The sequence below is a fragment of the Suricata suricatta genome, chromosome 9 (assembly GCF_006229205.1).
Source record: "Suricata suricatta isolate VVHF042 chromosome 9, meerkat_22Aug2017_6uvM2_HiC, whole genome shotgun sequence".
Lineage (NCBI taxonomy): Eukaryota > Metazoa > Chordata > Mammalia > Carnivora > Herpestidae > Suricata > Suricata suricatta.
The window spans coordinates 40,132,540-40,154,223 of NC_043708.1; the positions used below are offsets into that span (position 1 = coordinate 40,132,540).

General features: G+C 38.6%; 2 protein-coding genes across 5 annotated transcripts in view; one reads left to right on the forward strand and one right to left on the reverse strand.

Moving 5' to 3' along the window:
• The window catches only part of TIMM9 (translocase of inner mitochondrial membrane 9), a 12,327-nt gene extending 378 nt beyond the window's left edge, over positions 1-11,949 (forward strand). Inside the window, exons 2-6 of one of the 4 annotated variants that reach the window (XM_029951631.1) lie at positions 2,500-2,588; positions 5,740-5,948; positions 10,135-10,199; positions 10,535-10,630; positions 11,528-11,949. In XM_029951631.1, coding sequence (XP_029807491.1) covers positions 10,161-10,199; positions 10,535-10,630; positions 11,528-11,662 — 270 coding nt within the window. In that variant the 5' untranslated portion in view covers positions 2,500-2,588; positions 5,740-5,948; positions 10,135-10,160 and the 3' untranslated portion in view covers positions 11,663-11,949. Of the gene's footprint in view, positions 1-2,499; positions 2,589-5,739; positions 5,949-6,718; positions 6,869-10,134; positions 10,200-10,534; positions 10,631-11,527 lie in introns of those variants that run through there. The other 3 variants (XM_029951630.1, XM_029951632.1, XM_029951633.1) reach the window with 3 other exon arrangements.
• Positions 11,950-12,206: 257 nt separating this feature from the next.
• On the reverse strand, positions 12,207-19,945 carry TOMM20L (translocase of outer mitochondrial membrane 20 like). The gene is made up of 5 exons (XM_029951629.1): positions 19,810-19,945; positions 19,689-19,732; positions 18,527-18,605; positions 13,104-13,215; positions 12,207-12,219 (listed from the first exon to the last, which is right to left on the reverse strand). The coding sequence occupies exons 1-5, from the start codon at positions 19,943-19,945 to the stop codon at positions 12,207-12,209; spliced, it is 384 nt and encodes a 127-aa protein (XP_029807489.1).
• Positions 19,946-21,684: the final 1,739 nt, after the last annotated feature.

Genomic DNA, 21,684 nt, shown 5'->3' on the forward strand with positions numbered 1-21,684 from the left:
CAGTGAAATTGTAAAGCATCCACGCGGTGACCTTGAGCTGACAGGCAAGAGACCCTCTTTTAACTGAAAAATCTCTAGACAGTACCATAGCAAACATCCCTTATCTGATTTGCTAATTTTTGAGAACGCACTATTTAGACGTTTCCTTTTACGCATTACTAAAGGTATTAAAAGAGATTAATCAAAGCAATAAGTGTAATCTGTTGTAAAATCTAAATAGCAGAGTTTCTTTATTTTTCTATCTCGGCTGTCTACTTTCATAGAAAAGCCCCTAAAATTATGGAGCGCCTGGGTGGCTTGGTCAGTCAGTTAAGTCTCTGACTCTTGGTTTCAGCTCAGGTCATGATCTCAGTTTGTGGGTTGGAGCCCCCACATCTGGCTCTGCCTGACAGCACACAGCCTACCTGGGATTCTCTTTCTTTCCCTCTATCTGCCTCTCCCCTGCTTGCTCTCTTACTCTCACTCTCTCTCAAAATAAATTTTAAAAATTTTAGAAAAATCCCTAGAATTAAAAGGGACCTTAAAGGCTCAGCTTTGGAGAACCTTTTAATTATTCTTAATAACTTTCTGTAATTAATCATTATTTCTTATTTCAGTTACATTTCTCTCCATAAGTGGGCTCTTAGGTACCTGTTTGTTCACAATTTGTTTTATAATGTAGGTGAATTAAAAGTCTCTACAGAGACTTTGAAGAGGACTTCCTCATTTTCTAGGTAAAGCTTGAATATTAAAGAAAAGGTGACCTTTCCCATGTAGTCTCCAAGACGTGACCATAGGCATAGAAACTTTTAAAATGACTTGAATAATTGATTTGATTTGGATCTTACAAACCCTTTCACATCAGGTCAGAGACCCATGTTCTTGCTCCCATCTAGTCTAGTGCTTATGGGCTTTTCCTTCAGGCCTGGAAGCCATGCTTTAAACCCAAAAGCAGTGATCTTTCAAAAGTAATTTTTGCTCTGATTAATAAGAAGTTGAGTTAGGATTGCCAGTTATTCGGACATAATGTCCTAAACTTGCTGCAGATGTGGCAGGGTCCTGTTTTAAGTTGTTCAGACAAGTTCTAATCAATTTAGACATTTGACCTATCAAAGACACTGATAGCCCTGAGAAACAACACAGCTCACAAGATTTTCTTTCTTTCATTTCTTTTGTTAACATCTTTACTTCATTTGTTCCTGGCTTCCCATTCTCTTACTTCTATACATAACAATATAAATAGATACATTTTTTTTCTGACTTGTTTGTAAGTAAGTTTCAGACATGATGACCTTTAACCCTGATTTCTTCACCATGTATCTCCTTAAGAACAGTCAATTACAGGGGTACCTGGGTGGCTCAGTGGGTTAAGCCTCCAACTTCTGCCCAGGTCATGATCTCACAGTTTATGGGTTCCACTACCCCCTTGGGCTCTCTGGGTTCTGCTGTCAGCACGGGGCCAGCTTTGGAACCTCTGTCTCCCTCTCTCTCTGCCCCTCCCCCCTCTCACAGTCTGTCTGTCTGTCTGTCTGTCTCTCTCCCCCCTCTCTCAAAAATAGGGGGGAAAAACAATCTCTTACAAAGCCACAATAAATACCTAAAAAGGTAACATATTCAGATTTCTCCAGTTGTCCCAAAATATCTTTATTTTTAACTCAAATATTTTTTTGATTTAGGGTCCAAAGTTCACACATTGCTTGATTGTCATGACTCATTAGTCACTTGATCTAGAGCAGCCTTCTGTTCCCTTTCTTCATGGCTTTAACTTTTTGAAAAGACTACTCTAGGTGTCTTACAAATTGTCCCACATTGTGGATTTTCCTAAATGTCCCCTCATGATCAGAACCAGAGCAAACATTTTTCGCAAGAATACCACATAGTTGATATGTGTCTTTACTGGTTATTGTCGTGACTGCCAGATCTTTCCCATATAAAGGGACCATTTTCTTTTGATGAAAACTAACCTTTGGAGATACTTTGAGACCATGGTTCTTTCCTGTTCTCCAAATACCTATCATGCAGTAGTTGTATCATCCATTCATGACCTTTACTTGAATTACAAGATTACCAATTACCAGTACCAGTCACGCAGAGACCAGGGTCAGTTTTGTGATAATGGCCAAGGATATCAGAAGACTCACTTATTGCAAACTAAGTTTGAACAGAATTAGAATTTGGCTCCAGACCTGGTACAAATCTGCACAGGATTCTAAAAAGGAAAGTGCATCTCCCCTATCACATCCTAGTTAGTTGTTTTTTTTTGTTCCTGTTTTTAATATTCAGAATTTTCTGGGAATTGTTTGTCTTTTGTTACCTAAACATACTACCTGGAAAGATAAAGATGTTAAGTACTTTTTAATACATATAATAACACATCTGCCAAGGAATTGTAACCTCAGAATAGATAGAGGAAACTAATTTCACTTACTGAAAATGATTTAGCCATCAGAAGTTTACATTTCCATCAAATAGAGCTTGAAGGGGGCTCGGCAGTCATATTGTAATCCCCTCATTTTTCAGGGAAGAAATCAGGCTTCATTGGAGACATTCAAGCAAAGGTTGGACAACTAATTTTCCAGAACAAAAAAGAAACTCATGCATCAGAAAAGGTTTGAATTGACTGATAAAATCTCTTTACTCTTAAGTTCCCTGATGTTATTATATATTTTGTTTGACATAAAAATAACTTAGAATTGTGATCATTCCCAAGACCTAAGCCAGATATTCTAGAACTCTTATCCCTTCCTTCTTTCTCCAGGTTTCAGGGATATAACCATAAGGTAACCTCAGATTGGATATTTGCCTCTATAACAAACATTTGCTGTAATTGCTGAAAACTAGGACTAAATCAAAGGGCAGCCCCATTATTTCTACCTGTTTTCATCATCAGTTGATTTGTGTGGCTGTTGGACTTTGTTCAGCATAATTTAGGATTAAGTAACTGGAAAACAATGCTCCAAGACCTAAAAGACCCCAAACTAGCAAGTACATGTGAAAATCAGTCACTCAGTCATCTCCAATATTTTCTAGGAACAAGTGCCTATAATTAGGTATATCGCTGACTACAGAGAAGAGCTTTGGAGTTTTAGGCGGACTTGAGAAAACTGTTAGCTCTTGAATTCAGCTGTAGGTCTGGGAATATATTTGAAAAAATAAAATATATAATTGAACGATTCCAGAGAAAACTTACAATGTTAACATAGGGGTATTAAGTAGTAGAACTATTTTTCTTTTCTAAAGTCTCAAGAAATAGATTACTCATAATATGATAAAACTTTATTATGTAAAGGAGGATATATATACTGTTAATGACTGTATTTTCAAAAATAATACTAAGAAAATTTTTAAATAAAATTCATACCAAGAACACTTGAGGCACTCCTCATCTATGTGTTATCAGACTTCCCAGTAACAACCATCATTTGTCAACATGAGTTGTAAACTAAGGGGCAGGTGGAGTAGAATGAGGACAGTATTACCAGTCTCTGAAACTTAACGTTTAAATATTTCAGACCTGCCTCTCTGAACTCTAGTTAAAAAGTGATGATATATGAATTTTAACCTGAAGAAAAAAAGGGTTAGAAGTAGGAAAAAGAACTGGATTTTGACATCACAGTCAGCAAACATGCAAATTTCTAAGGTTTTTATAAGTAAGGAAATCATCTGTTTTTGTGTATAGAAATACCAATGTCTTGATGTACCGTGAGTGTACTATGCAGTTCAACACTTATTGATGTCCTTTTGTCATTTCAGCTAGAGGCCTGTTGGTAAACCAAGCTCCCTAATGCATGTTTTATTGCCCTTGTATTTTTTTAAGTTCCCATAAAACGGTTTCATTTAACACCTGTTTTCACAAAAGTTTTCTTACAGTTCTTGGATCTTTTCAAGCTGTTTTCTGAGTGAGGAGCCCAAAAGAACTCTAGTTCTGAATGTTTGCTAACACTACACTGCACATTGCATTTTGTTCTTTGGCAAAGATTAGACAGCTGAACAGCCTCTTTTTTTTTACATTAAACTTTTTAGTTTTGAGATCATGGCAGATTCACTTGGAGTTACAGGGGAAGATACAGAGTTCACTTGGGCGCTTTACCAATTTTCCCCAATGGTAACATACTACAGAATATCACATACAATATCACAATCAGGATATTGATGACACGGTCAAGATGCAGAACATTTCCATTACAGAAGTCTTTCATTTTGTCTTTTTATAGCAATACTTAATTCCCTCCTACCTCTATCCTCCCCTTAACCCATGGCAACCATTACTATATTCTCTATTTCTATAAGCTTGTCATTTTATGAATGTTACATACATATACATGTATGTAACATTTTGGGATTGGCTTTTTTCACTCAGCATAATTCTCTAGAGATTCATCCAACTTGTGTGCATCAATAACTCATTCCTTTTTTAAATCTTGCCAATTGCAATGACATGGATGGACCTAGAGTGAATTATGCTAAGAGAAGTAAGTCAGAGAAAGACAAATACCAGATGATTTCACTTACGTGGAATTTAAGAAACCAGATAAACATAGGGGGATGGGGGGAAAAGAGGGAAACAAACCTTAAGAAACTCTTAACTATAGAGAACAAATTGAGGTTGCTAGAGGGGTGTTGGTGGGAGGATCGGTCAAACGGGGCATGGGCATTAGGAGGGCACCTGTTGCGAGGGGCACTGAGTGTTGTATGTAAGTGATGAATCACCAGTTCTACTGAAAGCAATATTACAGTATAAACTAGAATTTAAATAAAATTTTGAAGAAAAAATTCATTCCTTTTATTGCTGAGTAGTATTCCATGGCATTGGTGTACCAATTTAACCACCTACTGAAGAACTTCTGGGTTGTTTCCAGTTATTGACTGTTACAAATAAAGTTTCCATATATATTCATGTGAAGGTTTTTGTGTGAATGTTTAGTTTTTATTTCTCTGTGATAAATGCCAAAGAATCCAGTTGCTGGGTCATATGGTAGTTGCATGTTTAACCTTCTAAGATACTGTGTACTGCAGTGATACTACAATTTTACATTACTGCTAGGAATATCTAAGGGATCCAGTTTTTCCACGTACTCAGCCAGTATTTGGCGTTGTCACTATAAATTTTCATAATTTATGTTTCATTAAGTTTTTGATCCATCTTGAGTTAATTTTTATGTAACTCATATATATATGTATATATATATGAGAGATTTTGAGGCTAAATTTTTTTCCTATGGATGTGTAATTGTTCTGGTAACATTTGTTGAAAAGGCTATCCTTCATTTATTTGCTTTGGTACCTTTACTAAAAACTAGTTGGGCATATTTATGTACCTCTAATTCTGGGTTCTCCATTCTGTTCAGTCGATCTGTGTCTACTCCTCCACCCATAGCACACTATACTGATGACAGTAACTCTGTAAGTTGTCTTAGAATCATGTAGACTTCTTCCCATTTTATTCTTCTTTTGAATTTGTTTAGCTATTTTAGTCCCTTTGGTAATATAAACTTTAAAATAAATTTGTCAATATTTACAAGAAATCTCCCTGGGACCCTGAAAGGAATTACATTAAGCCTGTATATTAATTTTGGATAAATGGACATCCTTACTATGTTGAATCTTCCAGTCTATGAATACAATATGTCTCTCTATTTATTTAGGTCTTTGATTTTTTTCTATCAGCATTATATATTTTTCAGCATACAAGCCCTATATATGCTTTGTTAGCGTTACCCCTAAATTTTTTAAGGTTTATTTGTATTTTTATATTTTTAGAGTGTGAGCATGAGCACACATGCGCCTGAGTGGGGTACGGGCAGACAGAGAGGAAGCAGAGGATCCATCAGAGGGTGCACTGACAGCAGTGAGCCCGTTGCAGAGCTCATAAACAGCGAAGATCATGACCTGAGCCATAGCTGGATACTTAACCAACTGAGGCACCCAGGTGCCCCACTGCGAAATTTTTTCTTGAGTGATTGCTAATGGTATTGTACTTTGTCTGCTTATTGCAAGTATATAGAGATATAATTGATATTTGTACACTTGTATATCGTGACTGAACTCACTGGTTTTAAGAGTTTCTTTGTAGATCCCTTGGGATTTTGTATGTTCACAATTGTCATCTGCAAAGAGAAACATTTTATTTTCTTCCTTTACCATTTGTATGTTTTATTTCCCTTTTTTGCTTTACTGCACTGGGTAGAACTTCCAGCAGCATATTAAGAGTCGTAAGAGCAGATCTCATGCCTTGCTCACAATCTTAGGGGAAAATATTTAGTCTTTCACCATTAACTATAGAGTTTTTTGTAGATGCTCATTATGAAGTTGAAGAAGTTCCCTTTTCTTATTTTTCAAAGAATGGGTGTTGAATTTTTCAAATGCTGTTTCTGCATCAATTGATAAGATCTAATGATTTTTCTCAAATCCTGAAGCAGCCTTGCGTATTTAGAATAAACCTACTTACTTAAGGTGTATAATTCTTTTTATATAGATGAATTTGTTTATTATTTTGTCATGTATTTTTATGTCTATTTTATGAGGATCTTTTATGAAGTATACTAAGTATAGAGTCCAGGTTTCTCACTCTGTCACTTAAGGAGTGTGGGGGTTGGTGTGCTCCTCATTACTGCCTGGGCAGCTGTAGGGGTTAGGTCTCTCTAGTAGGCCTCCATTGCTATCCCTCTAGTTTAGAGAGACTAGTGTGCCTTATTACTGTTCCCATGGTTCCCACTGATGCAATAGGAGAGAATGTGGACTAATTACCATATGACAGTAAAGCATGTCTTGAATCTCAAAGAGGCCTCCTTTGATACCACCCAGAGAGGATGGAGAAAGTACCTCATTACTGCCAGTTGAGGTAGAAGTCCCCACTCCTCAATGGGGTTTCCACTGACACTTGTTGGAGGTAAAGGACCTTCATTAATGCCCAGGAAGGATAAAAGTTCTTGCTTCCTAATCTCCCTTCTCTGAAGTGTATGGGTAGGAATGTCTTATTACAGCCTAGTGAGGGTGGAAGTCTAGGCTACCAGCTTGGCTTAAGTTGATGTGGGGGGGTTGGGGATGCAGGCCACAATGTTTTTGTTTGCCTAGAGTACAGTTAAAAAGTTATCCTTCTTGGGGCACCTCTGTGGCTTAGTCAGTTAAGCATCCAACTTCAGCTCAGGTCATGATGATCTCACAGTTTGTGGGTATGAGCCCTGCATCAGGCTCTGTACTGACAGCTCATAGCCTGCAGCCTGCTTCGGATTCTGTGTCTCCCTCTCTCTCTGCCCCTCCCCACTGGTGCTCTGTCTCTGTCTTTCAAAAAGAAATAAACGTTAAAAAAAATTTTTTTTTTTTTTCTGTCTTATAGGCTTCCCCTTTCCTGGTCCTTTGGCTAGAGAGGGCCAGCTCTGGGGGATGGGAAACTTTGTCTGTGCTCACTGGCATCTGCAGACTGCTAGCTTCTTCAGCTCTAACTCTCACAAAAAAGAGAGAATTCACCACTATTTTGTTTCTCAGGTCCCAAGGGACCCGGACAGTATACTTTCTTTCCACCTTTTAGTCTTACATTTTTCTTATATTTAATATCCAGCGCTTTTAGTTGTATTTAGTGAGAGGAATAGGGAAAAACACATCTCTCACTCCATCTTCCCGGAAGCACTAGTCCTAAACTGCATTGTATGACATACTTCTAGAATCCTCTGTCTCTTTGGTTAGTGGTTTTGTTTAACAGCACAATACCTAAAAAATTGTGACCTTCAGTGACTGTTGGTATTTTTGAGGTAGTTTATGTGGTAAAAACATACATTTGATCCTTGAACCACACAGGTTTGAACTACTCAGGTCCACATATATGCAGACTTTTCACAGTACTGTACTATAAATGTCTTTTCCTTACAATTTTAATAACATTTTCTTTCTCTAGATTACTTTATTGTAAGAATATAGTACATAATACATATGACATACAAAACATGTCTTAAGTGGCTATGCTATCAATAAGACTTCCAATCAGTAGTAGGCAGTTAGTAGTTGAGTTTCGCGGGAGTCAAAATTTACGTGCAGATTTTTGACTCTGTGTCGGGCCAGTGCCCCAACACACACGTTACTAAAGGGTCAACTGTATGCTGTTTATAAAGTGAAATAAAGTAGGAATAAAGAGCATTCTTGTTAACTTTTTCAGTGTTTACGGAACACTAGTTGCCTCATGTTGGGCTAACCTAAAATCTCTACTGCATTGTTTGTAAGGGATATAGAGGGGTTTTAATAACACAGATTGTCTATATCATGTTACTCCTAGACCAAAGATTCTCTCAAGTATGGACAATTATACTTTTTATGAATCATTACTTCAAAGAAAACTATGGGCTAGAACATCTGGAATGAGATTAACATAGCAGACCAGGGGCACCTGGTTGGCGCAGTTGAGTCCAACATCGTCTCAGGTCATGATCTCGTGGTTTATGAGTTTGAGCCCTGCACTGGGCTATGTGCTGACAGCAGCCTGGAGCCTGCTTCAGATTTTGTGTCTCCTCTCTCTGCCCTTCCTCCACTCATGCTCTGTCTCTCTCTGACAGAAAATAATTTCAGGTAAACTTTGTTTCATTTCTTTTCATAAATGGTTTTTGTTTTAATTATGTAACTCTTTACCTAACTCTCAAAAATAAATGTTAAAAAATATTAATTAAAAAAAAAAAAAGAGCAGGGGCAGCTGGCTGGCTCAGTTGGTTAAGCTTCCGACTTTGGCTTAGGTCATGATCTCATGGTTAGTGAGTTCAAGCCCTGCGTCAGGCTCTGTGCTAACAGCTCAGAGCCTGGAGCCTGCTTGGATTCTGTGTCTCCCTTGCTCTCTGCTCCTCCCCCACTCACCCTCTCTTTCTCTCTCAAAAATAAACAATTTTTTAAAATCTTAAAAAAAAAACAAAAGAATTCAGTACTTTCCCTTGCATATGACAAAATGTCAATAATATGAACTTAAGCATAGGAAAAATGAGGAGGAAAGAATAAATGCAGAAGAGGGGAAGGTGTATACGTGGTTGGAAATGCTGCAATGGAATTACTGCTGATTGTATTAATCAAAATGAAAATTTTTTTCATGATAGTAATGTACACTTTGTGCTGTGCTTAAATTTCCTAGTTTTAACTCCATATAAGTTCATGAAAATTTACTGCTTTTCACAGCCACTTTAGATAATAATTGACAAGTCAGTAAGAACGATACACACATTTGGTTTATCATGCTTGCACTCAGTGTTAGGAAACTCAAAGCTAGAAGTTCTGTTAGTCTACAGTGTACATGATTAGGATTGGCTTATTCCTCTCTTTTCATGCTGTTTAATTTCTACTTTTAAAAAGCTTTGTTTTAAATGAATCTTTCATATGAGATGTTCATCTACTGTAGAACAAGCCAGGATAGAATAAGTAAATAATGTGATCTGTTGTTATATCTGGATTAACTGAGCCTGGGCTCTCCATTTAGTTTTGTGAAAATCCCAGTAATTCAGAAAGGCTTTTATGACTTACCTTCACTTCTCTGTTGCCCCCAAGTTAGATCATTAAGTGTCATAGGTTCACAAGTTTCTAATAAGTCTCTGTGATTACGCTTTTTGAATTGCAGAATGTACAACTCTTGTACTTCTTTTAAAGCCTTTTTAGAAAACAGTATTTTTCATTACGGTTGTTGATTTATAAGTGGATGGCTTTATTAACAATTAATACAATCTTTGTATTTATGTTTTTACCATCTCTACGGTAAAACGATCATAGCTATTTTAGGTCAAAGATACATTAGGAACCAGTGGAATAGTTAAGTAGTTGCAGAAGACACCAGTGATATCTTGGTTTCCCTTAATACTACTAGGAATCAGGATCTAGCAAGTGACCTTGTAAGGTAGCAAAACAAGCTGTCTTAAAACTGAAGATTTAGATAAACAGGACCCATAGCCAGCATTAAAAAAAAATCTAAGTCTAAACTATAGCATTCCTTGTTGCCATTAATGACCTTGGAGATGGGGGGGCAGGTGGAAGGATATAATTACATACTCCATTAGAAATTTATAAAATAAAAATAATTTCAGGTAAACTTTGTCTCATTTCTTTTCATAAACTGTTTTTGTTTTAATTATCAAACTCTTCAAGTAGCCGGAAATATTTGTTCATAGACTAACTTTTCCTTAATTTTTAAATCAGGTGACTAATAAACATATCAAAAGAATATGGCTGCACAAATACCAGAATCTGATCAGATAAAACAGGTAAGGTATTACAATTAATGAAAAAGAATTTTGCAAAAAATTTAACGTACCTCTGAATGCAACCATGTCAGTCAGTGATCTCACAAAATAACTTCAAATTTTATTTCCAGAAGTGGATTTTAAATGATAGGAAACTTTTTTTTCCAGAAAATTTGACAGATAATCCAGGAAAAAATAAATATTCAACTAGGATATTTGTCTATATTTTGTAGATCATACTACATAGGTCATACTATGCCCATCTGAGTTAAAGAATTTTTTATTTCAAGTATAACAGGGTATTTTGTCCAAACTCAAAACATCAGTAATTAAAGAATGCTTTGATTTGTTCATAGTTTAAAGAATTTCTTGGAACCTACAATAAACTTACAGAAACCTGCTTTTTGGACTGCGTTAAAGACTTCACAACAAGAGAAGTAAAACCTGAAGAGGTATGGAAAGCGCCCACTAAAAATTCTCTAAGCATGTCATAAACAATTGAATGAGCTGCCTCTCACCATTTTGCTTGTTCCCAGTTACTACAGGAATCTGGGTTACCTTTTATGTCCCATTGCTCAGAGCAACTAAAGCAGTTGAGACCCATGGCATTGAGTTTAATGATCCCAAATTTAATATGACAGTCATACTGTACCATGGCAGATTTTGGGTTTTTTTAGATAAGATACCTGGGGCTTGCTAAATTATTATTCCATAGCAAAGATTCTTACTAATTAGCTTTCAGTCAAGATGGCCTGGCTAGAGCAACTTGACCCTGAGAACTCAGGTTAATTTTGGACAAAGCCTAGTTTAAATTTGGTAGCTCATACTGCATAGGTGGACTCTGAAAACGAAATCCTCTCAAGTCTTACCTTCTAACATCCTCCTCAGAACATTTATATACTGGCGGGAAGTGATCTGCACTCATGCCAGGAACACATAGTAATCAGTAAGTCCTTGTGAAATAAATGACAAAGTTTGAAAAATGCTAAGTATAATATTCTTGTTAAAAAGAAATGTTGAAATTTAAGAATATTGGGAATAAAGTTTCTCATTAAAAAGGAAGAAACTACTGGGCCTGTGTTTTAGCAATCTGAATAAGATATAGAAAAGGCAGAGACATTACCACTGTTTTTAGTGCTTACAAACTAGTAGGCATTCAGTATATATTCATTTTTTAAATGGATAAAACTGTTAACAATTGAAAGCTATGGTCATTCGCTACTCAATACCATTTAGTTCTGATATATTCAAAGAAAAGCAAACCACCCACTGGTTGTTTATGTAAAAATACATGCTTTTTTTTTTAATTAATACTTCTATATTGCCTCTTGGATCTTCTCTATTTCTAGACCACCTGTTCAGAACATTGCTTACAGAAATATTTAAAAATGACACAAAGAATATCCATGAGATTTCAGGAGTATCATATTCAGCAGAATGAAGCCCTGGCAGCCAAAGCAGGACTCCTCGGCCAACCACGATAGAGAAGTCCTGATGGCTGGACTTAGATGAAACATTGCCAGCAGCTGTTGTGACAGAAATGAGGACTCCTCTGATGGAGTCCCCTGAAAACAGGAGCCACCGTGTTAACCTGTCATGACTGTCTGGCAAATGGAAAACAACTGGAGAAACAAAATTGCTATTTACCAGGGAATAATCAAATTAGAAGGTCTTATTGTTCAATCAAAGTCATAAGATGCAACATTTGTTGAGGCCTTAAGATTCAGCAGCTTGGTAACTTCATTGGAAAAATAAACTATTGTTTCTTCAATTGTGACTGTTAATTTTAAAGCAAAATATGTGTTCAATCACGTATGAGATAGAAAAAAAATTTTTATTACTAAAAGTAAAATAAATGGAAATATCACTGAACAGTTGTTTATACTATATATAGTACCATAGTATTCTGACTGGACTGTGGCAACATTGAAATGTTTTTCAATCATGATCATCCTCCAAGTATTCCTGTTCATTCATGTCTGCCTCAAATTGCTGGTAAATACATAAAATAGTTATTTGCTAATCATTTCAATGCACAATCCTTTTCTTGCCTCCCTTCTTGTGTGAGGATGGGCATTACACATTCTTATCCTAGCCATATTTTCGTAGATCTTCAGGAAACATCCCATCTGAGATTCCCTTGGGAATGTATAAGAGTTGACTACTATGCTCTAGTGAAGACTGTGTTTTGTGTTTTGTCCAAAAGCTGAGAGTCTAACAATATACAGTGTATTCTCAGCCATGTCATGTGATCAGTGCAATAAAAAGTGAACTGAAGTTAAAGTAGTGTCTTAGGGCTAAATGAATCCTACAACAAATCCAAACATCTGCAGGAAATTCTAGTTGATGCATAAGTATACCAAGCAGTTTGGAAAATGTACATAGACTAATACCTACTAATAAATTGGCTTATGAATGGATTTCACTTGATATCAATCTAAATTTTCATTTAAGAAAATAACTAATTATAGTCTATATGTTTATATTATCAAAGTGATTTCTGTTTTGTCATATGATTTGAAGCCAGAAGTATTCTGCTTTGATAAACTAGGGTTTTCTGTATTACATCTAGTTTTTAAGCTATTACATCATATAACTAACAATACCATTTATTTTACAGGCGTCTGTTGACATTGCAGTCACTAATTGTTGCGTCTTTGAAAGTACAAAATATTAATGCTATCTTTAATGTTGAAATATCTAGAAGACTCAACAAAATAATTCATTATAGTTAAAGGAACATGAAAGAATATGCTTGTTTCCTCATAAGGCAAAAAAAGCAACCAAAAATTCAGAGATTCTACTCATTTAAAACCTTGTGCTATCCACACCCAAACTGCCATTTTATGTAATCAAGCCTAACATGGTTCATTTAGGAAAGTCAAGTACGTACTGATCTGGCAAATACGGAATTTTGTAAACAGCATCTCAAATACCTTAGGAGGGAGTGTGTGTTGGAAAACCTTCAGAAGTTCTTGTGGTTGTCCACACACTACAAGGGCATTGCTGAGATGTTCAACTCCCAATCGATGCTCTCCTGAAACAGATTGGTAATATTTAAAGCAAAATTCTAACGTTCTTCAAAATAAACATCCCACAAATTACCAAGAAAACACCCAAGTATTAAAATGAAAAAAGCATATCAAACTACAGACTGTTTAAACAAGTCTTAAAGAGTGAAGTCTTGGGGCGCCTGGATGGCTCAGTCAGTTAAGCACTAGATTTTTGGCTTCAACTTAGGACATGATCTCATGATTTGTATGTTCAAACCCTTAAGCTTCACACTGGTAGTATGGAGCCTGCTTGGGATTCTCTTTCCTCTCCTTTCCCCTTCTCCCTCTTTCTGATTCTCCCTGGCTGATGCTCTCCCTCAAAATAAACTTAAAAAAAGAGTAAAGACTATAAATGGGGCAAATGTTGAACTGCCAGTTAGATTCACTGTGCTCAGAGGCGCCTGGGCGGCTCATTGGTTAAGCATTTACTTTGGCTTAGGTCATGATTTCACAGTTCGTGGGTTTGAGCCCTGTGTCAGGCTCTGTGCTGACAGCTCAGAGCCTGGAGCTTGCTTCATTCTATGTCTCCCTCTCTTTCTGCCCCTCCCCTGCTCACACTGTTCCTCTAAAAGAAATTAATATTTAGATTCACTATGATCAAGCTGCAAGATGAATTATTTTTATGAATAATTTTATGACCCAAATTACTATTAAAAAGTGCATTCTTGGGAGTGTTTGGGTGGCTCAGTTAAGCATCTGTCTTCGGCTCAAATCATGATGCTATGGTTTATGAGTTTGAGCCCTACGTCAGGCTCTGTGCTGACAGTGCACAGCCCACTTTGGATCCTCTGTCCCTTTTCTGCCACTCCCCTGTTCGCACTTGCTCTCAAAAATAAATATTAAAAGTGCACTCTTAGTTTGCATGTTCTTTGATGTGGGTTTGCAAGAAGGGAGTGTGGAGTATTTTTTAAAGGTTGTGGGCTGCTGTTACTGATAGAAGGTAGGCTATCTTAACTCCACATGTGTGACTGATGAAATATAAATGAAACACCTGATGTTCTGGCCAAATGAGAATTCAAAAACAGATCCTATTATCAAAGAGTTTGAAACAAGATTTAGGGTAACATGAATTACATATACAGGGGAAGAAAAGAGATTTATGAACTTTAACTTCTAAGTAATTTTAAAGTGAGTTTAAGGATAATTGGCTGTAAACTAAGAATGAAAATCTGTGCACTGTGGAAGTTAATCGTAGAATTTTTTTAAGAATGTTTATTATGGGGGCGCCTGGGTGGCTCAGTCGGCTAAGCATCCGACTTCGGCTCAGGTCATGATCTCACAGCTTGTGAGTTCAAGCCCTGTGTCGAGCTCTGTGCTGACAGCTTGGAGCCTGGAGCCTGCTTCAGATTCTGGGTCTCCTTTTCTCTCTGGCCCTCCCTCACTTGTGCTCAGTCTCTCAAAAATAAATAAATGTAAAAAAGTTATTTTTAATGTTTGTTTTGAGAGAGAGAGTGGGGAAGGGGCAGGAAGAGAGGGAGAGAGCAGGCTCTGAGTAGTGCCAAGCATGATGCGGGGCTCCAAACTCACAAATCATGAGCTCATGACATGAGCTAAAATCAAGAGTTAGATGCTTAACCCAGGCGCCCCCATGGAAACACTTAGTACTTCATTCTAAGAAACTGAGGCAAAGATCAGTGAAATGATTTAAAGTTTCAGAACTATTTAATGCCACAATTAGTAACAGAACCTACTTTTCTGAACCTTGAGAATACAGTGCACTTGCCTCTTAGGTGTTATATAATTTTCCATTTGTTGGCTGAAATACTTGGCCATCTGGAGATAAAAGTGCATGACAGAAAACAATGCTTCCCAGACTTGTGTGAAGTTTAAACTGAAAAACCATCAGAAGGACACACAAAGCAAACCTTGCCTATAGTACATAAGTTTTTAAGAGTTAAAGGTCTTGTGTCTAGACACCTAATTTTCCATTTTCAACCTAAGAAATTTCATTGCTGGGTTTTCAGTAACTTTGTAGGCATTCAAGGTATTTCTTAAATGAAATACTTCACTAGTATTTCACTGAAAGGTTTAAGTTAGTAAAATTACAGCTTTATGGACATGACACATGAAGTCAAAATAATGTGTATTGAACCTTTAAAAAAAAAAGATATAATAGTGCCTCCTCTCAAGCTGATAGAGCTAATGTGATACAAAAGCAATCAATTTGGTCAAGTAAGTCAGCCAACCAATAAATCAGCTAATCAGAAATTTCAATCACAATTATTGGCTCTGCTGTCCTCTGTGGACACAACCACGCTGAGGTGGCTGCAGACCTCTACTGCCTGACGGCGAAGGAATGAAAACTGGAGGGGTGGCAGACATGGAGAAAATGGAAAAGATTATAGAAAACCAGGTGAAGAACTATTGCATTATAACGCGGGTCCTCAGTGTATTTCAATAACCTAGGGACATTTAAAAAATACTGATGCCTGCCCTCCTACACTGTTGGTGGGAATGTAAACTGGTGTAGCCGTTCTGGAAAACAATGTGGAAGGTCCTCAAAAAACTAGCCATAGAACTCCCCTATGACCCAGCAATAGCACTGCTAGGGATTTACCCAAGGGATACAGAAGTGCTGATGCATAGGAGCACATGTACCCCAATGTTCATAGCAGCAATGTCAACAATAGCCAAATCATGGAAAGAGCCTAAATATCCATCACCTGATGAGTGGATCAAGAAGATGTATATATACACAATGGAGTACTACATGGCAATAAGAGGGAATGACATATGGACATTTGTAGGAAAGTGGATGGACCTCGAGGGTGTCATGCTAAGTGAAATAAGTCAGGCAGAGAAGGACAGATACCATATGTTTGCAGTCATAGGTCTAACAGGAGAAACCTAACTGAGGACCATGGGGAGAGGAAGGGGGAAAGAGAGCTGGGGAGAGTGAGGGACATAAATCATGAGAGACTATTGAATACTGAAAAGGAACCGTGGACTGAAGGGGGAGTGGGAGGGGGGAAAAGAGGTGGTGGTAATGGAGGAGGGCACTTGTGGGGAGAGGCACTGGGTGTTATGTGGAAACCAATTTGACAATAAACTATTAAATAACAAATATTGATGCCTGGGTCCTGCCTCAGACATTCTGATTTAATTGGTTTGGGGTTTGGTGGGATTTTAAATAAACAACCAAGATGAGAACTCCATTAGAAGTAAAATATGGACATACAGAATGCTTAGATAATGTTATCCTTAAGAGAGAAAAAGTTTAAAACCTAAGTTTGCAATTTTTATTTTAATTATCTCAATATTTGTAACATAGTCACCTCCATGACATGAAGGCTCTTAAAGTGAATAAAGATGTGTCATAAAATAACTTAATTTTATAATTCCTACTTTTCTCTCCATATTTATATTATCCCAATTCACAAAATGTTAGAGCCGAAAGGTTCTATTTTAATTGCACCGATGTACAAGCAGTATCCACATCTAAAAATTAATCTAGACTTTGTGAGGTCCCTAGCTTATATATTTTGAAGGCCCTTTTCTTTTAAAAGATTTTATTTTTTTTAAGTAATCTCTACCCCCAATATGGGGCTCAAACTCATGACCCTGAAATCTATTGGACGAGCCAGATAGGCACCCCTGGGGGGGTCCTTTTAAGAAAAAGAATATAAAATTATGAAAACAAAATTGATAAGACTTGTCCCAGAACATTTAAAGAGGCCTGTGCAAATGAAGGTCCATAAAATTTCTGCTTTACTTCCTTGTATAAAATCATTCCTGTTTAGGGGCAGAGCTGGGTGGTTTTCATAAATTCTGGAGGATGCTACCTCTTAAATGCAGCTGAAAAACAAAATTTTTTTCAGGGCGCCTGGGTGGCTCAGTCAGTTAAGGATCCGGCTTTGGCTCAGGTCACGATCTCACGGTTCATGGGTTTGAGCCCCACATCAGGCTCGGTGCTGACCGCTAGCTCAGAGCCTGGAGCCTGTCTTCAGATTCTGTGTCTCCCTCTCTCTGACCTTCCCCTGCTCGCGCTCGCTCTCTCTGTCTCTCAAAAATAAATAAAAACAAAAACAAAAAAATTATAAAATAAATTTTTTTTCAAAAAAGACAATCAAAGAGCAAAAATAGATACAGTAATGGGTATCTGTGATGAGAGGATATTTGCAAAACTTGAAAAAAAAGATGCATAAATGGGTATAATGCTCATTTATCCAGAAACATCATTCATTCCTTACATAAGAAGCCTGAAAGCAAATTACTTTCCTTTCCAGAGTTTAGCACCAGACCAAAGACATGATTACTGCATATAATATTTATAAAATACTTACATCATCTACCATCATTTTACCTGACAATATTGTGAAGCCTTCTCAAATCTATGTGGAATTGAGTGGGGATAAATTATAATTCAAAATATAGTTAATGGCCATTAAGTCCAAGGTAGGCCCTACAGACATCACTACATTAAACAGTACAAGAATTGTCATTTCTAATTATTTTATCATCAAAAATAAGTAATTATTGAGGCATCTGGGTCAAGGTCTGATGGATGTCTGACTTCAGCTCAGGTCATGATCTCATGGTCTGTGGGTTTGAGCCCTGCATCAGCTCTGTGCTGACAGCTCAGAACCTGGGCCTGCTTGGGATTATGTGTCTACCCCTCTATCTGCCCCTCCCCCACTCATGCTCTGTCTCTCTCCATCTCTCAAAAATGAACAAATGTTAAAAATTTTTTAAAAAATAAGTCATGACTGGGGTGCCTGGATGGCTCACTCAGGTGGTTAAGCATCCAACTCTTGATTTTGGTTCAGGTCATGATCTCAGGATTCATGAGATCAAGCTCCGAGTTGGGCTCTCTGCTGACAGCATGGAGTTGGCTTGGGATTCTCTCTCTCCCTCTCTCTGCCCCTCCCTCACTCTCTCTCTCAAATAAATAAACTTTTAAAAAAGTTATTTTGTTAAGACTACTCTTCAGAATGCAGGAAAATTTTCTAAAGCAGCTTAAACTTCTTAAAATTTTAATTCATACAACATTTAGTCATTTGGAAAATTCATTTACTTAGAATTTTACCTAACAATAAATGAGGTTACTGTATTTGGCTTTGTTTCTCCATCTGCCCATTTCCTAGACTGCAACATCAACCTTGAATGCTCAGTATAATATGATGGCGATGAACAGTGGAATCAAGCAAAAATGCTGGGGCAGTTTCTCTTTAACTAAAGGAAGTTAGTTAACACATCTGGCCAGTTAAGTTCTTTGACATAGAAACATCAATCAAATATTTTTTGAACATGTATCATCAAGAGCAACTGCTTACAAAAGAATGTTTACATTCTCACCTCTGGATAACCAAAGTTCTCCCGTTTGTACCTCTTGCAGAAGTTCTTGCAATTTTTCATTCTTTGCTGGATCCCACAACTAAAAGATTCACGAAATGGTTAACAATGAGTAATGAATGTGAGGTATAGGTTTACTGATCAAAATTATTTATTTTTTATGAAAAAACTCGTATCTTGAAACTAGTCTCCAAATCCAAAGTATGATAAACACGGTTGTTCTTTTTAATATTTAAATCTTCTTAAAATGAAATTAGCAATTTTAGGTGATTAAAAAAATACTGGCATATTTAAATTAGGTTGAGGTGCTTGTAATAACTTTCATCCATATTTTACCTAGCTTCTAAGTACACACAGTGAAGTCCTACTGTAATTAACTATGACAAACATAGCTTTGTAGGTTGCCAATTTCTTTTCTTGCCTAGGGTACTAACAGTGCTTGTAAACTTGGCAAAGGGCACGGTGAGCGCTTGGCAGGGCAATGGGTGGTGGTGTTCGGAAGAACGCTGTGCTTTGGATCAGCCTGGCTCATGAAGGTAACCAGCATCTCACAACGGCGTCATTGCCACGTCCAGGGCTGGTTTTTAAAGGTAGGTAGAGTGGACAATCCTTGACTCAAAATATCAACTGCACTCCCAATCACTTCAGCTGCAGTCTGTCCTATCCGAAGAGTTTTTATGTTTTATGCTTGCTGTCCTCAAGAATTCTCTTTTTATTTTTTTTAATTTTTAAATTTATTTTTGATACAGAGAAAGACAGAGCATGAGAGGGGGAGGGGCAGAGAGAGAGGAAGACACAGAATCTGAAGACAGGCTCCAGGTCCTGAGCTGGCTGTCAGCACAGAGCCCGACGCGGGGCTCGAACCCACGAACGTGAGATCTGACCTGAGCCGAAGCCGGAGGCCCAACCGACTGAGCCACCCAGGCACCCCAAGAATTCTCTTTTTAAAGTGGGATGCTTTTTCATAACCCCAAATGGCTTTTCTTTCCTTCCTTTTTCTCTCGTAAGCAGACAATAAAAACTACCCGAATGTAAGCCAGGAGCGGGCAGGCAGGCAGAGGGGCGCCTCGAAATGCCCGCTAGCCACCAAGCTGGGACCCTGACGCCGAGCCAGAATCTGCAGGGCGGGGAGGTTAAGCCATCTCGGCGTCGCTAAGCACTTCACCTGGGCGCCCCGTCCCTCAGCCTTCCGCAGCTGGGCCCTGCTATCTGCAAATACATCGGGGCACGTGCTACTCGGTAGCCCTCCGACCGCCCCGCCGCTTCGCCGCCGCGGTCGCACTCACTGTCCCGCAGGCGCCGCCTGAACGCGGGGTCGCCACGCCGCTTCCGGTCGAAGTACACACAGCAGCCGAGAAAGCCGACAGCGCCACAGGCAGCCAGAGCCCCCAGGAGGCAGAGGACGGGGCGGACGCAGTGCATCCGGCGGCGGGCGGCCGAGAGCGGAGCGTTGGGCGCCGGGTGGCGAGCGTCTGGAGCCAGCCGGCAGGGGGCGTCGGCGCGGCACCCATCCCGGCCTCCGCGCTTCCTGTGCGGCCGGCAGCAGGCGTGCGGAGCGGCGCGTCGACGCGTCGACACGTCGACGCCTCGCCCCCGGCGGGCCGAGCGAGGAGGAAATCGAGGGCCGAAGGGGACGAGTGTGCGAGGTCTCATGGCCGCTGAGTAGCAGAGCTCTGTTGGAACCAGGTCTGTCGCACTCCAAATTTTGAACCCCTTCCCCAAATGCGCTCCTGCCCCTGTGGCGACGACACCCATTCAGTCAAATCACTGTGTGTCAGGAATCTGGGTAGCTGGACTGGATCCTCCGTTAGGCCCCTGTTCCTGCACCTGCGAATTGAAGTTGACGCATTAACTTCGGTCAACTCCGAGCACGCAGCACTGCCCGCTGAGCACCTGAACACAGCTAGCCGGTGCTCCCAACCTGGGGTGCCGTATCACCTAAAAAGGAACCCAGCCGTTCAAAGTCACCGCCTACCTTAGCTCAATAGTGGGAGGCAAGACAGACGCAGCAGACAACATGGAGGTAAGACTAACCCCAAATACATAGCTTTGATTTTTCTATTACACCAAAGAGAAGGCCTAAGAGAAGACATAAGGACTTAAAGAACTAAATTATGTATCTTTTTTGTTAGGTCTTCAGTTGCTCTTTACAACTTACTTATGAATGCATGCTCTTCACTGCATGATGGCCCTCGGGACCAGAAGCCACCCAGGCCCTCACAATTTAAGAGTTAAGAGGAGTAAGTCACATACAGTTATTTTGTTCAGTATGGTATGTTCCTTCCTCAGTCTTCTATTTGGGAACTTGGGCTAATGTCAAAATCTGATTGTAATCAAACAGAAGAGAGGACATCAGCATCCAGTGTTACTGGGGAACTGGGAGTGGTTTTTGGTTCGGAATGGCGGAGATGGGTTTAGCTCAGCTCCAAATGATCTCTTTCTAGGCTGGCTGCCCTTCTCTTCACCAGCATCAAGCTAGTAGGAATATCCATCATCTCAAAAGTTTCCTCAGCTCCCTTTTTAATCTCTTCTTTCGCCCTTCGTTTCCCACTTCCCCTGCCATCTCCTGCTTTTAGTCACTATGGATTAGTTTGCATTATCTAGATTATCATGTAAATGGAATCATATGTACTCTGTGGTCTGCCTCTGTTCCTCAGCATAATTATTTTCCGATGCATCTATGTTGTTTTGCCAATGCTTCATTTTTATTGGTAAGTAGTATTCCATTTTATGGATATACCATTATTTAACCATTCATAAACATTCAGCTGTTGATGAACATTTGGATTGTTTCCATTTGTTTGGCTATTACTGCTATAAATATTTGTATATAAGGCTTTATATGAACACGTATTTCCTATTCTCTTAAGTAGATACCTATAAGTGAAATGGTTAGATCATATGGTAGGAAGAAGTGTGTTTAATTTTTAAAGAAACTGCCAAACATTTTCCCAAAACGGTTATGCCTTTTGTATTCCCACCAACAATATATGAGACTTCCAGTTACCTCATATTGTCACCCACATTTGGTTGGCCAGCCTTGTTAATTTTAGCATGCTAGTAGGCATGTGGTCGATTCTCACTGTGGTTTTATCTTGCATTTCCCTAGTGCCTAATTATATCAAATACCTTTAAAAAAAATAGACTTAATTCAGTAAATA